The 16,616-nt window shown below is 42.2% G+C and overlaps 1 protein-coding gene across 2 annotated transcripts in view; it reads left to right on the top strand.

Moving 5' to 3' along the window:
- The window catches only part of LRP1 (LDL receptor related protein 1), a 320,650-nt gene that overhangs the window by 278,301 nt on the left and 25,733 nt on the right, over nucleotides 1-16,616 (top strand). For both annotated transcript variants that reach the window (XM_063293930.1, XM_063293929.1), the window contains exons 57-69: nucleotides 179-362; nucleotides 2,046-2,131; nucleotides 2,479-2,598; nucleotides 2,856-3,043; nucleotides 3,753-3,958; nucleotides 7,043-7,231; nucleotides 7,911-8,059; nucleotides 9,070-9,163; nucleotides 10,871-10,987; nucleotides 11,609-11,728; nucleotides 12,218-12,340; nucleotides 12,716-12,841; nucleotides 13,227-13,343. In XM_063293930.1, coding sequence (XP_063150000.1) covers nucleotides 179-362; nucleotides 2,046-2,131; nucleotides 2,479-2,598; nucleotides 2,856-3,043; nucleotides 3,753-3,958; nucleotides 7,043-7,231; nucleotides 7,911-8,059; nucleotides 9,070-9,163; nucleotides 10,871-10,987; nucleotides 11,609-11,728; nucleotides 12,218-12,340; nucleotides 12,716-12,841; nucleotides 13,227-13,343 — 1,819 coding nt within the window. The remainder of the gene's footprint in view (nucleotides 1-178; nucleotides 363-2,045; nucleotides 2,132-2,478; nucleotides 2,599-2,855; nucleotides 3,044-3,752; nucleotides 3,959-7,042; nucleotides 7,232-7,910; nucleotides 8,060-9,069; nucleotides 9,164-10,870; nucleotides 10,988-11,608; nucleotides 11,729-12,217; nucleotides 12,341-12,715; nucleotides 12,842-13,226; nucleotides 13,344-16,616) is intronic.

Genomic DNA, 16,616 nt, shown 5'->3' with positions numbered 1-16,616 from the left:
AGTTGGGAATGATTAATCCTGGTCGAGGACTAGCAGGAGATCCAGATGTACCTTCTGCTTATCCATAGTCTATGTCATTCTGTCAGTTGAGTTTGCTGCAGGACAAAGCCAGGAAAAAAAAAATCATTTCCTGGGGCCCTCCCTATAAACCTGTAATGACTTTCTGCTGCCCCTGCAGTGCAGATGTCGCCCTGGGTTCCAGCTGAAGTATGATGGCAAGACTTGCATTGACATGGATGAGTGCACAACCACCTACCCCTGCAGCCAGATTTGCATCAACACTCATGGAAGCTTTAAGTGTATGTGTGCAGATGGCTACGTTCTAAAGCCTGATGACCCAACCAGCTGCAAAGCTGTCACAGGTAATACCAACTCTTAGGAGCTGCAAAGGTTCCTGCCCTTTGTGAATGTGAGTCAAAGCTTTAGGGTATGGCAAGATCTGTTTGGTGGGCTGAGACTTGAATAAGATGTAACAAATTGAAAGAGTGTCTCTAAAGTTGTTCTGGCTTTACTAGTCCTATGCTGCCTCAGCCATAGTGGAAGTGTTTTGAGCTTGGAGCACTCCAGAAATAGTCCAAACAGAATACTTCTAGTGAGTCAGGACGACCCAGGTCAAACTCGGAACCACTGTTTCGCTTCAAAATATTTCTAACGAAAAGCCTTTCGACACCACTAGTGTATGTATATGTAGCTTGGATCTTCCCTAGTGATGTGTTTATCTGAGAAGCCATTTGGGACCAACACTCTAGCTCTACCACCTGCTTTGGGTTAGTAATTTTATAATTCCTGCTGTCCAGGGGACACCTTACCTGGCATCCTTCCTTTCTGGTAATTAAAAGGTCAAAAATGCAAAAGTTGAAATAATTTCAATAATGCTACCTCCCCGCTATATCTTTTACAGCTGGGTGTAACCGCCTTTTAGCTTTAAACCTCAAGAAGCATACATGCAACTTTGTAGAAAAGGAGTTATATAAGTTCATTGATCAGGATCAGCAGCTAAACAGAAAATCCATAAATGTAAAAAAAAAAAAAAAAGATCTAGGCAGACAACAGGCTTGTGCTGGGCTGCTTTAAATAAACACCCCTGTGAGATGATGCAATTTAATATATAGACTACCAAAAGATTATAAATAACATTACCATATTCCCAGCCAGCCTGATGAAGGTAATGCACGACCAAGGATACACACTCAGTTTTTTCTAATTTGTAAATTAGAACATTAGACTTGACTCAGCAGCACACAAAAAAAGAAACAAATAATCTAACACAAATCCTGGTCAGAACATAAAGCTCTTTTGACAGAAATAACCATTTTTCTTAAAGCAGAGACTCTTGCTTCCTTTTATCTGCCTTCTTTTTTTCCTGGAACTTCCAACTTTAAATGTGAGACTCTGAGGAACAATTTGCCCCACTCTTTTCTCAGCCTTGGTCCATAGCTTCTCTTCAACCTAGTTCAGTGGACTGTCCAATCCTGCCTCTGTCTTTTCATTTTTTAAAAAATAACTTTTATTAGAAGATTTTACAAAGATTTTAAAAACTACAGAAACATGAATGAAAAAATAGAAAAAGAAAAGGATTATAAAGGGGTAAAAGAAAAAGCGAAGAATAACAAAAAAGCAAGAAAAAGAAAGATATCTAAAGAAGCAGTTTCGATTTTCTTTGCAGCAGTTACAGACATAGCAATTACCATCTCCACCTTCCCATATTGCTTACCATAGTTGCCTTCTTCCAATAAACAAACCTCTTGAATCAGTAAATCCCCAAATCAGCAGTTTGTTTTTTTATCAATTTTCAGCAAAAAGACTATAAAGTGTTTCCAGCGTTTATAAAAGTAATTGTGCTTTTCTCCTGTCTTTTTAAAGGACTTAAACGTTGTAACTCCTGAATAATGGGAGGGATTGAAGTTACCTCTCTGTGTCTACACAGTAGATTCAATTTGTAGGTTATAGGAAGGAGAAAAATGAGGAAACTGGAATTAGAGGAGCACTGGGATCTTCTAGCATTTAGTGACCCTCTGACATGATTCCTTTGCTTCCTTTAACAGATGACGAACCTTTCTTGATTTTTGCTAATCGGTACTACCTCAGAAAGCTTAGTCTGGATGGCTCCAACTACACATTGCTCAAACAGGTAGCGTTGGGGATGAGGGCAAAATATAATGTGTGAACAGATACTGGAATTACACTCTAGCTCTACCACCTGCTTTGGGTTAGTAACTTTGTAATTCCTGCGGTCCAGGGGACACCTTACCTGGTATCCTTCCTTTCTGCTAATTAAAAGATCAAAAATGCAAAAGCTGAAATAATTTCAGTAATGCTACCTCCTGGCTGTATCTTTTACAGCTGGGTGACTAGAGGTTTCAGCACTTCCTCCCTGCTTCGGAAATTGACCAATCTTACTAGAGATAAACAAATCAAACTTTTTTTTTTTCTTAAAAAGAGATAAATATAAAACTGCCTCTCTCCTGATGGATTTAGGGGCTGAATAACGCGGTAGCTTTGGATTTTGACTACCGGGAACAAATGATCTACTGGACTGATGTCACCACACAGGGCAGTATGATCCGCCGCATGAACATCAATGGCAGCAATGTACAGGTGTGTTTCCCGGTCCATTTGGCCTATATGCTTTCTGGCTGAAGCTGTGCTCCTTTCTGAAAGTGTATGATGAGGTCCTCTACAGCCAAGCAGCTTTCACTCCAGACTCAGGCAAAGCTCTGCTGAAGTTAAACTTTATCCCTTTCCACATGAAGGCAAAGACAGCTGATCCCTAAATAGGATAGAGGTCCCTTTGGCCAGTTCTTCCTTTCTGGCTTTCTTTGATCCACATTGTTTTTTCTCCTTTACGCTTCCAGGTTCTACACCGCACTGGACTAAGCAATCCTGATGGATTGGCTGTGGACTGGGTGGGTGGAAACTTGTACTGGTGTGACAAGGGAAGGGACACTATTGAAGTGTCAAAGCTCAATGGGGCTTACCGCACTGTGTTGGTGAACACGGGACTCCGGGAGCCTCGAGCATTAGTGGTGGATGTACAGAATGGGTAAGTGTGCCAAATGTATTTGGATCATTTAATTACTCTGGATGGCACCTTTATTTACCTAACACCGGCATGCCTTGTTCATCCCTGACTCCCCCAGTGCATGACTGTTGTAATGTTTCAGTCTTTTACAGTCACGTAGCCTATTAATTTAGTCAGTAAAACCATATTGCCGAAGACTTAAACTTTAGAGTTACTGAACCAGAGAGGGAAATTCTGGGAAGAGGCCATTCCTCGACCTATTGCCACTTCGTAGAGGATAGTTACATGCCTCTTAAATGACAGGGGGCAGCAGAAGTAGCAGACCTCATCTCTTTCTGAGAGCCCCTTAGGTATAGAAGAATTGAGTGCATGAATTGGCAACAGTTTTTGGCAACTGCTCTACAATGGGGGCTGTTGGCTTCATAGAACTGGTGTAATGTTCCCCAATGTGTTAAGCTTCTTGGAGGGCATAGGATCTCTTTTCAGGTCTTGTTATATTGGATAGGGAAACTTCTCTCACTTCTCTAATACAATGGATTTGTTGCTATCCTACTCCAAAGCAGATAGAAGAGCAAGTATTATTGTAACTCTGCCAGTGGCACCATGTCCATTTTTATCATATTATTTTATACTATTTTAAGTTTAGGATTTTAACAAGGAAAGGAGGGATCACAGCTGTAGTCTTAAGTTGATGCCATTCCTCTTGCCCACTCCATTTGCTCTCTCCCAGGTATTTATACTGGACTGACTGGGGTGACCATTCCCTGATTGGCAAGATAGGTATGGATGGCACCAACCGGAGTGTTATTGTGGAGACCAAGATTACATGGCCCAATGGCCTCACCCTGGACTACATTAACAGCCGCATCTACTGGGCTGATGCTCGAGAGGACTACATTGAATTTGCTAGCCTGGATGGTTCTAACCGGCACATTGGTGAGTGAGTTGTAAGAGCTCAAGTTCGTATGCAGAGAGACTGAGTAAAGGAGCAAGGAGAAGGGTCTGTGCTTGAAGCAGAAAATCAGTGGGTGGTTTATTCCTCCCATGACTTCCAGTTTCTCTCTCTGAATGTCCCCGTTCCAAAAATGTTATTCCTCAGCTGGCCTTAATTTTGGTTTTAGAATCTGTTTTGGGAGCCCCCCTCTCCTCTGTTTTCTCTTAGAAGTGTTTTCCCTCTGCTCCTACAGTGGCATGTTGCAGGGTTCCCTTGTAGATTCATTCACAGTTACTTTTCAGGCCTCTATTATTGTAATAAAGTCCACTGTTTGTTTTATTACAATTATTTATCTATCACCCTTTGAGAGCCAGTATGATGTAGCGCCAGATGAGGAGTGGGGAATCCCAGGTTCTCGTCTTCCTTTAGGCACAGAAGTCTCCTGGACGATCTTGAGCAAGTCACTTCCCCTCATCGCAAATCAGCATCAGGCTCTGCAACAAGCCGGTTGGAAATTAAAACTCTTTGTTGCATTGTGCACTGACAGCTTTGCTACAAGAACTTCAGCAAACACAGCGCAAGACAAGTGGACCCTACAAGTGAGACAGATTTTAGGAACAACAACAACCACCTACATATCACCTTTCAGGATACAAGTCTTACTGAAGTAGCTTAAAAATGAGAGCAGCAATAATAAAAATTATGACTTAGAGAGAAAGAGAGAATAAGTACAGCCGTAACTTTTTTTTCCTGCAGATTATCCTCATATATCCTGTCAGATTTGATTTGTTGTTTGACTCTCTTGCATTTCCATGTGCTTATGGACACTGCTACCCTCTTGTCACTTTGAAGCTCTGCAGCATTTATGATGTTTTTTATAAACATAAAATGTTTTTATATTTACGAGAGCCAGTTTGGTCTGGTGGTTAAGGCAACGAGCTGGAAAGCAGGAGGCTGTGAGTTCTAGTCCCACCTTAGGCATGAGGGCTGGCTGGGTGTCCTTGGGCCAGTCGCTCTCTCTCAGCCCAACTCACCTCACAGGGTTGTTGTTGTGGGGAAAACAGGAGGAGGAAGGAGTATTGGGTATGTTTGCCACATTGAGTTATTTATAAAAATAATAAAGGCGGGATATAAAATAAATTAAATAAATAAAAGTTCCTCAGGGGTGAGGCCTTCTCCATTGTGGATGTTCCTCAGAATTTTTTACTTCTCACGCATGCATCCCTATTGCTCCAGAAGTCCAGTTTAACAAATGTTGCAAGTGTTTGATTGAATGATGTGTATTTTCTTTTATGTATTGGTATTAGATCAGGTGTAACTAAGATGCAGTTTAAAAATAGAAGAAAATAAGTTTTTTTTTAATCAGTTAAATAGCACTAGAACCACTGTATGGAATTACATTATCAAAACATTGTGTGACGATGGATGACTAGTTATTAGATCTTTATAAATACTAATAGAGGAAAACAATATCCCACTTTTAGTCTGAATACATGCCCAGAGCATTATTGGATGTAAATGATTGAAAAATTCCATTTAATTTGAAGCATTGAATCTGTTGGGAAGGTTAAGTGGAAGCTCTGTGATATTATGTGTTCTCTTGCAGTATCCATATAAAAAAGTTTAAGATTAAAGTATCTGGAACAATTTTTCCATAACAAGGAATAAGTGCTCTAATCATCATGAAATCAAATTCTTTTTCGCAAATAGAAATTGGAACCGGAAGAGTTGCCTCCTGTGCTTATATGTAGTGGCATTTGAATGCCAGCTCTTTATCACTTTAAGCACATGGTGGAGTGTAGCTGTTGTGTGGATTGATTGTCCCATGTTAAATTTTGATATTTGTATTTCTTCACTGTAATGACCTTTGGATTTGCCAAATGCAGAAATGGGAGCATCAACGTATGTGGTGATCATAGTAAGAACAGATGTGCCAGCCAAAGATGAACTGCATTTTCCTTCCCCTTATAAATTAGAGTGTTGTCTGGAATTAAGTTGTATGGTTGGTTTGTTCAGGGCTGAGAATGAAACGAAGTTTTAAAGTTGAGTCCAGATTTCCTTGGAGATCTTTGGCAAAAGATGGGATAAGACCGTGTCTACTCCTTCACTTTCCCCAAACTGGAAGCTGATTTTGAGAGTAGGATGTACAAAACCTGCAGATATTTTTCCTGGCTCCTCACTGCCACAATACCAAGAACTGCTACGCTGAATGACACAAATATAGTGTCATTGCAAGGGCTAATACAAGGAATTATATGATGGCAACTAGCAAGTGTGAGGAGTTAGGGAAAATGGAATTGAGTACCCAAAATTCTTCACCCTGTCACTACCCCCCCCCCATTTTTCATCCCAACAAATAGACTAACCAAATGGAAAGAGGCACGTCAGTTTAGCCCTACCTGTGATAAATGACTACCATACATACTTGCGGACAAGCCAATTGTGGAAATTAAAACCTATGAAAATTTCAAGGGTTGGCTTAATGCACAGGGTTGCTCATTTTTCATGGTATTTTGGTTAAAAATTTGAGGGTCAGTTTATTCACAGATTGGCTTATCCACGAATGTATACAGTATGTGTGTGTGTATATCAACAAACAAATGAACAGGGCTAATAAGATACTCAAATCAAAGCTAACTCTGAGCAATGTACATTCCAACCATCATAAATTGGGTTAAAAATGTACAGTATACATTGCAATGAAAAGCAACCATAATTCATAAAAAATAGCAAGTTATAGCACTAATCCATTCAACATCTGCCTAGCCAAAGATAACTTCTATTGCCATAGGGAACAGATTGTACTATTTTAGCCCCCAAGACCTAACGGAATAGATGCATTTTGATGGACTTTCTAAAAACCAGGAAGGAGGGAACCTTTTGGGTAGCCAGGGGCATACTGTTCGGTAGAAGAGGAGCCCTGGGGATATTTGTCATTCTTAGCTATGAATATTTTGCCATGATACTGAGCAGAAAATATCCTTGGCCCATAACTCCCCAAGGCTTCCCATTCCCATTCCCTAGATTTTCATTGGGCATCTTTCTTCCTGCCACCAAGTGAAAATTACTTTCTTCTCTCACTTTAGTGCTGAGCCAAGATATCCCCCACATCTTTGCTTTAACCCTCTTTGAAGATTACATTTATTGGACCGACTGGGAGACCAAATCCATCAACCGAGCCCACAAAACCACAGGTGCCAACAAGTCTGTGCTGATCAGCACCCTGCATCGGCCCATGGATATCCACATCTACCACCCTTACAGGCAGCCAGATGGTAAGTGCCCTCTGTAAGGTGCTGAAAGGAGGAAGGAAGGTGTTATGCATAAAGGTCAATCTCAGTTACCATACAGTGGGGCATGGGGCGGTGTTAGACCCAATAGAATGGGGAAATGTCCTTCAAGACATGGCCAGGCCAGAGATTAAGGACAGGTTGGTGGTGGTAAAAGCAAGGAGCAGAGCTGTTGCATGAGTCCTAGAACACCAGGTGCCGACAGTTGATAATGTGAGTCCAAGCACAGTAAACCAGCTGGCAGCCACTTCAGTGATGGAGAAAAATCTCTAGGAATATTGCTGATCAGGACATGTTTCCTTTTCTTTTCTGCAAATAGATCCCATTCCTTTCTCTCACATGCACAGTAACTTCTGCATTCGTTCGTTTTTAGTGGCCTGGTGTGCTATGGTCCATGGGGTCACAAAGAGTCGGACACAACTTAATGACTCAACAACAACAAATGTTCGTGTATGCAAGAGAATTTGGGGGGGTGAGGTTCTTCTTATACGTGGCAAAGGATATTGTCATATCTTTGTGCAGTAGAGCAGGGATCAGATGTAGGGCCATTTTGGCAAAGGTGACACCATCACTACCAGCAGCAGCAGCAGCAGCAGCAGCAGCAGCAGCTATTAATTACTGTAACATACATCTATGTTCCGTTTCTCATCCTGTCACTCCTCAGTTCCTAACCATCCCTGCAAAGTCAACAATGGCGGCTGCAGCAACTTGTGCCTGCTGTCACCAGGAGGACGCTTCAAGTGTGCTTGCCCTACCAACTTTTATCTGGGTGCTGATGGTAGGACCTGCATCTCCAATTGCACTGCTAGTCAGGTAACTGGCTGGGGTACACAAACATTGCTCCATTATTTATAAATCCTCTTTGTCAGGTGCACAACTTCCATTTGCTCAAGGGTGGCATCACCTTGAGGGCCACACTTTTAAGTAGCCAGGCCCAAACCTTTTGAGAAAAGGGTGAGTATTTACAAGGCTTAAGGGATCATTTTTTCATTCTAATATGCTCCCAAAGCCCCAGAAATGCAAAGGATATGCCCATTTTTTAGCCCTATCCTTTCTGGCCATCATAAAAGAGATGCTGGCAGGCTGCATGTAACCCTTGGGCCTTACCTTTTGCATCCTTCCTCTGTGTTGGTAACCCTCATTCACTGCTTTGTCAAGGGATTCTTAACATGCTTCAGCACTGGGCAGACAATCTTTTGGTGAAAGGAAGGACAATTTTAAATTTTTTTGGTGAGGCAGAAACCAAGGACCACCCAGAGATACCATCATGCTGTGGCCTGGATATCTGCAATGATGGTTTCAGGGGGCTGGAGGGGGAGGTTTCATATTTTAGATGTACCACCAGCTTTCAGCAGCACCATTTCAGGAGGCTCTGTGGGATGCCAAAGAGGGTTGTGGGGCTCTCTTTAGTTGTAGACATCAACTAAATGTAGACATTTGCTGCTGTTCCATCCTGGGGAGACTTCCAAGCATTTGGAATTGGAAAGCTCCATCCAAAATGGTGAACATCAGTTGGATCCACAGAGCTTCTAGACAGTGTGTACATTCAGTTGATCTTAAGTTGGAGAAAATAATCCCTCTTGACTGACCTCCCGGGACAAAACAAGGGGGGGTTATTTTTATTTGTGGGAGAGCCATGAGGAAATGTGAAGGGCAATTAGCAAATGAGTTCCTATCACAGCTTCTGATAGGCATTTCAGATGGTTTCTAAGCTCTAGCATAGCAGATGTCACTGGCTGGAGTTTGTCCTGAGGTGATGGCTTATGTTCTTCTGTCCATTACTCAGCCATTATTTCAACTTCATGACCTTTTCTTCCTACCAGTTTGTCTGCAAGAATGACAAATGCATCCCTTTCTGGTGGAAATGTGACACCGAAGACGATTGTGGGGATCGTTCAGATGAGCCCGAGAATTGCCGTAAGTGAACTTTTTGGAGGAGACTCAAATGGGAGAGACTCTTACCATAGTTTCAGATGGAAAATAACCCTGGTTGAAAACAGTCATTGTGGGAGAGTGCCTAGATAATAATTTTGCAGCATTGAAATGAGTAAAATTTGTATCTGGTGTTTGAATCTGGCAGGCACTTTGGTTACTCTAGAACCATAAGATAAAGTCTACTTTGAATTGAGCTCTACTTCTGTTGACCTTTTGGACAAGATTTTGGCAACAATACAGAAACAATTGGTCCTTGCTTTCTTCCAAGATTTTTTTTAACTTCTGGCCTACAGGCCTGATATTTTTTAGTAGTCCTCATCCATATTTTAACAACACCCAGCCCTGCACACTTCTAGAGATCAGCTGATACTGCTTGGGGTCTGCATACTTAAGCAGCATTGTTAAAGCAGCAAGGTTCAGACTAGCATTATGGACTCCTCCATTCAGAATTCCCCTTGACTGCTCTATTCCTAATGTGTCACTTAGCACTAGACTACATCCATCCAGAGTAGTATCCTTCCTATACCCTTCCTTGTGTATCAGTACCCTGGGTGACAACCCTGTGCTTTGCATTTGAGGCGTTGCGCATGGATCATTTGTTTGACTTCTGAAGGGATTCTCATGATTGCACAAGCTCCCTAAAGCTGGCTCCCAAGCATGAAGTGCATCCAAGCCTAATACTAACACTGGCATCATGGAACCTCTTACTGTGCTGTTCAGCTGTTAAGGAATGGAATCCAGGGAATATTAATATAAAGGTAATACACCTCAGGCAGGACATGGCTGATTCCTCTGGTCATATATTAAACTTGCCAGCTATCCTTCAAAGAAGTACTCTTTCCATGCAATGAGTAACAGCTCGTAGTTGAAAAAAGTGCTTTTGTGTGTTTTGCATGGACTTTAATCCCTATTAGGTGGAAACCAAAACTGAAAATTCCCTGAATTTGATTGAGTTATTTGCTCAACTGCAGTGGTACTCTGCCATGACAGATTAGGTTCCTTGCAGTGGTAGAGTAATCTGGGGTGGGAAAAATGAGTCTGTTCCCCCTCTCCCAGGGTTTAATTAAAAGTTATTGATACCATAGCAGAACATTTATAAAAGAATGAACAAAAAGGAGTAAAGTGCCTGGTACCAAATGGTTGTAAGCTTTGCTTGCTGGTTGGCTGGCTGGCTGGCTGGCTAGCTTGAAAGAAAGAAAGTAGACCAAAAACTGTCTTCAATTATGACAGATTGTTGACCCTGTTAGCCCTGATGTGGGAATTTTGGAGGCTCTTGGAACACTTGGAATACTGATAACATGTAATCAGCATTTTCACAGAGTAGCTATCAGAGGCTTGCCTATTTATCTGCATAAAATTTGACAAAGTTGCTTTCTCTCCCCCAGTATCAGAAGCTATGAATGCTCTTCCAGATAAACATTGGTCTTCACCACCATTTTTCTACCACCTGTGGGCTGCATGGCCCATCGACACCATGTTGCTTACCTAGTGCACTGCAGTCTGACTGATGATGATTCTCCAGAGTCTTAGTCAAAAGTCTCCCCCTTCATCAGCTGCCTGGTCCAAACTTGCACTTGGGGTTGAAGCTGGGGACCTTTTGCTTGGAAATATGTACTCTCCCAGTGAACTAGAGTTCATAGGGAGCTTCTCCCAAGGCATCACATTCTGCTGTCTGCTTACACTTTACAGCTGAATTCAAGTGTCGCCCAGGACAATTCCAGTGCTCTACAGGAATCTGCACCAACCCAGCCTTCATTTGTGATGGGGACAATGACTGTCAGGACAACTCAGATGAAGCAAACTGTGGTAAGTGTCCCCAGCCATCCTGGGTTTTTCTCACACCATTCCACAGAAGACGTTCAAGACACTTTGGGGAAATTTCAAATAAGCTAGGTTAAAACGTAGTACCTTATTTTAAAAGTTAGAAATTCAAAACCATAAAAGATATGAGGTGATCAAGTCATCCCAAATTCACCATTGACTCACTCAGAAAAGAGTGGAGATTGGAGAGCACTTGGTTGTTGTTGTTGTTGCTGTTTTAAATCAGTCATTTCTCAGAGCCCAGTCTGAAGATTAGGAAAAATTACCTCCATCCCTATGAACTCTCATACTGCCCCAGAAGCCCTCCTGGTGACACCCTCCCTCTTCATCCTTTCCTTTCCTTCCCTTTCCTTAACCTTTCAAGTGGTGGAGGTGGCAGACCAAGGAAAGCAAAAGAATGAGAGGGAGAACTGCTCTTTCCTCCCTTCTCTGTTTCCCTGACATTTCAGAGTAAAGTTAAGAAGTCTAAGTTCATGGGAGAGGTCATCCTTTCAAGGATTACTGCAATGGAAATGAACCCCATGAGAATTTTTGACAAAAATTAGGATTCAAGGGTGTAACTGGTTGGCCTTAAATCTGGTTTCATTTCTCTCTTCTCACTGATAGAAGTGCACGTCTGCCTGCCCAGTCAGTTCAAATGCACAAACACAAACCGCTGTATCCCGGGCATCTTCCGTTGCAATGGGCAAGACAACTGTGGTGATGGAGAAGATGAGAAGGATTGCCGTAAGTTAGGCTCACTTTTCCTGCCTGTCTCTGTGGCAGGCTTATCAAAAGATCAGATATGCTTACATGGTTAGTGCAATCTCTGTAAATATCCTGGGGACTGTTTATTGTTAATTCTACACCATGCTAGTCAACCTGCACACAAAAAGATGGAATTTTGCAATCCGTCATCATGATGCAAAGTAAGTAAATCTGCAGGTCTTGAATCATTCACTTTGCATCTGATGGTTAGGGTGAGCATCAGGCTACTTCTTCAGGATGCTGAAGCCCTGAGCCTTAGAAAACTGAATTCAGTTTAGAAGAAGAAAGTCAAAGGAGGTGGAAGTAAATACCCAATATCATTTTCTGCAGTGGAGTGGCAACATGCAGCATATACAGTGCTGTGGGTCATTGTCTGATTGTATAGGAGTCATCGTTCATTTCAGGGAACTCCCACTCATTCTGCATTATATATTGGGGTTATCTCCTGACTCCACTTCCTTTTTACAGCGGAGGTGACTTGTGCTCCAAACCAGTTCCAGTGTGCCATCACCAAACGCTGCATTCCACGAGTTTGGGTTTGTGACCGTGACAACGACTGTGTGGATGGATCTGATGAGCCTGCCAACTGCAGTAAGGCACTACGCATATTATGGGAGCTGGCCTTGAGAAGGAGAGAAATAGTTTGATTTCCCCAAGAACTTCCAGTGTCTTGCTTTGGTCTTCCTTTATACATTTGAGTTACCAACTTGAAACCTGAAAAACTAATGAACTTTTTAACCGCGTTAGCTTTTGTGGAGTATTAACACTTATCGAAAACTACTTGGTTTTCTTTAGCTGAGTATTTCTGAAGTGAGAAGATCTGTGATGACTAGCTAGTTTTTCTGTGTCTTGGTTGCAGTATTATTACATGTGCGGTTTTCAGACAGTGCTTGATGGGAAAAGTGCCTCATTTCAGAAGGCAGATTCAGTGCCCTTTAATTTCCTCAACCCTTTTCAATCATACAGCGCAAATGAGATGTGGTCTGGATGAGTTCCGGTGCAAGGATTCTGGTCGATGCATTCCAGCACGTTGGAAATGTGATGGCGAGGATGACTGTGGGGATGGTTCAGACGAACCCAAGGAAGAATGTGGTAAGTTGACTGTGCCATGGGTGGCTGGCTGTGTTTAGAAGGGAGAGGGGTTGGCTGGCTAGCTCCCATCTTCTGTATGCATGTCCTTGTTCCCGCAGATTTGGGCAGATGCACTGTCTTCATGCAGGCTGTTTGGTTAAACTCTTTTGCTAACAATCGCTGGTCTCTAATCTTAATCCATTTCTGGATACTTTCCATGCTGCCCGTTGTGTGCTACAGTGAGGGATAAAGGTTTCACAGTGAGCCTGCGGGTCCTGAACTGCTCCCCAAGATTCTCCTTGGGAGTGTGTGCAATTTGATTTTTACATCACATGTTCTTGAGCAATGCTGTTCATTTCTTACACTTCTTCTTTACCTCCCCACACTGCACACCCTTCATTTTTAGATGAGCGCACTTGTGAGCCCTACCAGTTCCGTTGCAAGAACAACCGCTGTGTTCCAGGCCGCTGGCAATGCGACTACGACAACGACTGTGGGGATAACTCGGATGAGGAGAGCTGTAGTACGTGCCCGCTTCAGTCTTATGCTGCCATGGTTGCATGTGGGGAGGGAGGTGTCCTTTTCTTACCTTCTCTTATCTACTCATGCCTAATTTTAGGGAGATTGTAAAACAAGGATTGCTTATGGAAAATGGGTACTGAAAGAGTATAAAGCAGGTATCTCTTTGCATCAGAAAAGTTCCCGTTTCTGTAAGGAGTGATAAAGAATTGAGCTAGAGAAGATACTGGCTGAGTTTCAAGTCCAGTAGTGTTTTTTGCTCTGCTGTAATTTGAGAAGAAGGATGTTGTGTGCTTCTTGAGTCATACCCCCCAAAGATACCTGATTAGACCAATGTTTTCCTTGCATTTCTTCTGTGCCAATTCTCGTGTCCATCTCAGCTGGTGGTACCTGCATGAAAATAGCTTCTTTGCAGTTATCATACCCCCAACCAGGTAGGCCTGAGAAAAGGTAAGGGGAGGACTCAGTTGTGCATATCCTACCAGAATCATTTTTAGTAAACTACCCTAAGTAGTCTTTCTACCTAGAAGTTTTCATCTTCTGGTACAGAACATCAGGGTGCTCTTCAACTACCCTTCCCTTTCCCAAGAGAACTAATAGAAACCATGTTCAGATGGGTACTCCAGTTTTTTTAACAACTGTAGGCATCCCTTCTTCCAACATCAAAAGAACAATATTATTGGGTGAATTGTCCAGAATGCTCGCTTGTTGAATGCTCTGGATATTGATCAGGCTGGTGAAGCTATTGAGATGTTCAAAAAGATGATCAGCCTTTGGTATCAAAAGCTGGGAGGGAATTAAAAAGTCTAACTTTCCATAGGTAAGTTTTGCTTTTACTGAATGGTAGTCATTCTCCTATCACTGTCTGATACCAGTTGAGCAGGATAAAAAAGTTGATCAACAGGATGATAAAGGGGAATACAAGTCAGGTGAATGATCTGTCACAAGATAATGCTTTCTTAGAACACTTTGGATGTTGTGATGAGGCCAGGCCTCCAGCAAGAATTTTAAATCTTTAAAATGGCTACCATTCCTTATCTCTTCCCCTTCCCTGCCAACTTCTGTAGATTCTAGAACATGACTTCAATTTACTTCTTTTGGTTTGTTTCCTTACCATACTGTGTAATTTGAGTTTGTGCCATTTCACTTCATCTTACGTTTTTCTCCATTTTCATACTGTCGTATCGGGGCTTGCAGAGGTAGGTTTCTGTCAAAAATGTTTTCCTTCCCCTTTAAAACTTTAACTGTGTTGAAAGGAGGGGAAAAAAGAATGGTTTGAAGGTTTCATCTGTGTCCCCATGTATTTGCCTCTGTATTCCTTTTGCAGGAATTTAATGGAGGTTTCTGTGTGTGATGAGATCTATTTCTTTTTCAAGTCCATTCTGCTGCACAAACCAGGCTGAACAGTCTTACCTCTTAATGTCTCTACTATCCCTTCCTTTGTTGTATGAGGTGTTTTGAGAAAGAGTCCAAGGCTGAAGTAGCCAATTGTGACACAGCTCCAAGTACTGTATACATTCAGTTTCTTCTTAGTAAACATTCAATGATCAGTGGGTATCAAGTGGGGGTGTCCATGGGTTCTGTCCCAGCATCCCCACTGGATCAGACTTTTTTTCTGAAACACTGAAGATTTGCTTCCTGTCAATAAGGACGGTACCACTGTACAAATTGCCTCTCTGTAATGCAATTTCCTGTCTTCAAAGCAATATAAAAAATGCCCGTGAAAACAACAGAATGCCCAAATAAGAAAATAACAAAGTTGAAAGTGAAAATGGTTATCTGCGTGGTTCTGTAAAATCTATGTGATACTTTGCACATGAAATTTATATGTGGCAGTGAAGTAAGGAAGAACCAGGAAACCTGCAATATGGGGTTGAATCTCCCATTGAGGATCTCTAGATTAGGAGTGGACAGAAGGTGGATTGGAATCTTCTGGTAGAACTCTGGGTGATCTGCAGTAGTTTCATAAGTGTTTCTTGCTCTCAGCTGTATAACAATAACAAAACAATGTCTCCTATCTCACTCACTCACGGTTAGGCAGTTAAAACAAAGATAGTTGATAAAGCCAGGTGTGGATATTTGAAAGGATTGTGACTTCAGTTCTGGTACTGAAATGAGTTCTTAAACTGAATACATACATGCTTTTTCCTTGAATGTTAAGTACATTCATTGTACTCTTGATGGATCTCTATTTAAAGGCAAGGTGTATTCCCACCCACCCACCCGCCCCGGCGTCCTGAAGTTTACTCTTCTTGATCTAATTGTTACCAGGAGCAGAGACTAAGAAATGTGAAGCTGTTGCTGTTTTCTGTAGCAGATCGATCTATCTATCTATCTATCTATCTATCTATCTATCTATCTATCTATCTATCTAATTTATTTTTTTATTGTAAACCGCCCAGAGTCCCCATTGGAGGAGAGGGGCGGTAATATAAATCAAATAAATAAATAAATAACCCCCCATCTCCCCGCCCCAAAGGAGGGACTCTGGGCAGTTTACAACAAACAAAGTTTAAAATTCAATACCATTATAAAAACAATAAATATAAATAGACAATAAAAATATAAAATGTGATAAAATCCAGATGGTTAAAGATTGTATCTCAGTCCGTGAGTATAAAGGGCCATTCTAGGGCACTAGCCATCCCCACAAATGACTATTCCCCTTTCTGCTCCAGGCATGCTGACAAAACCAGGTTTTTAGTTTTTTATGGAAGTCCAGGAGAGACTTGTCTCACCTCTGGGGGAAGAATGTTCCAGAGGGCGGGAGCTATTTCAGAGAAGGCCCACTTCTTGGACCCTGCCAGATGGAATTCTTTTACAGATGGGGTCCATAACATGCCCTCTCTGCATGACCAGGTGGGACGGGTCAATGTGATGGGGATGAGACGGCCCCTCAGGAAACCTGGCCCCATGCCATGTAGGGCTTTAAAGGTGATAACCAACACCTTGAATTGGACCCGGAAGCAAACTGGGAGCCAGTGCAGCTCACGTAGCAAAGATGTTACATGTGCCAACCTTGGGGAAGCTAAAATTGCCCACATGGCTGCATTCTGGACCAGTTGTAGCTTCCGGATATTCTTCAAGGGTAGCTCCATGTACAGCACATTACAATAGACTATATGGGAGATGACCAGGGCATGAGTGACCATTCAAAGGGCCTCTCGGCCCAGGAAAGGGCATAACTGGCACACAACCTGAAGTTGTGCAAAGGCCCTCCTGGCCACAACTGCCACATGCTCTTTGAGCAAGAGTCGTGAGTCCAAGAGGACCCCCA

This window comes from Candoia aspera, chromosome 2, assembly GCF_035149785.1.
Source record: "Candoia aspera isolate rCanAsp1 chromosome 2, rCanAsp1.hap2, whole genome shotgun sequence".
Taxonomy (NCBI): domain Eukaryota; kingdom Metazoa; phylum Chordata; class Lepidosauria; order Squamata; family Boidae; genus Candoia; species Candoia aspera.
This window is presented reverse-complemented; position numbering and strand designations above follow the sequence as displayed.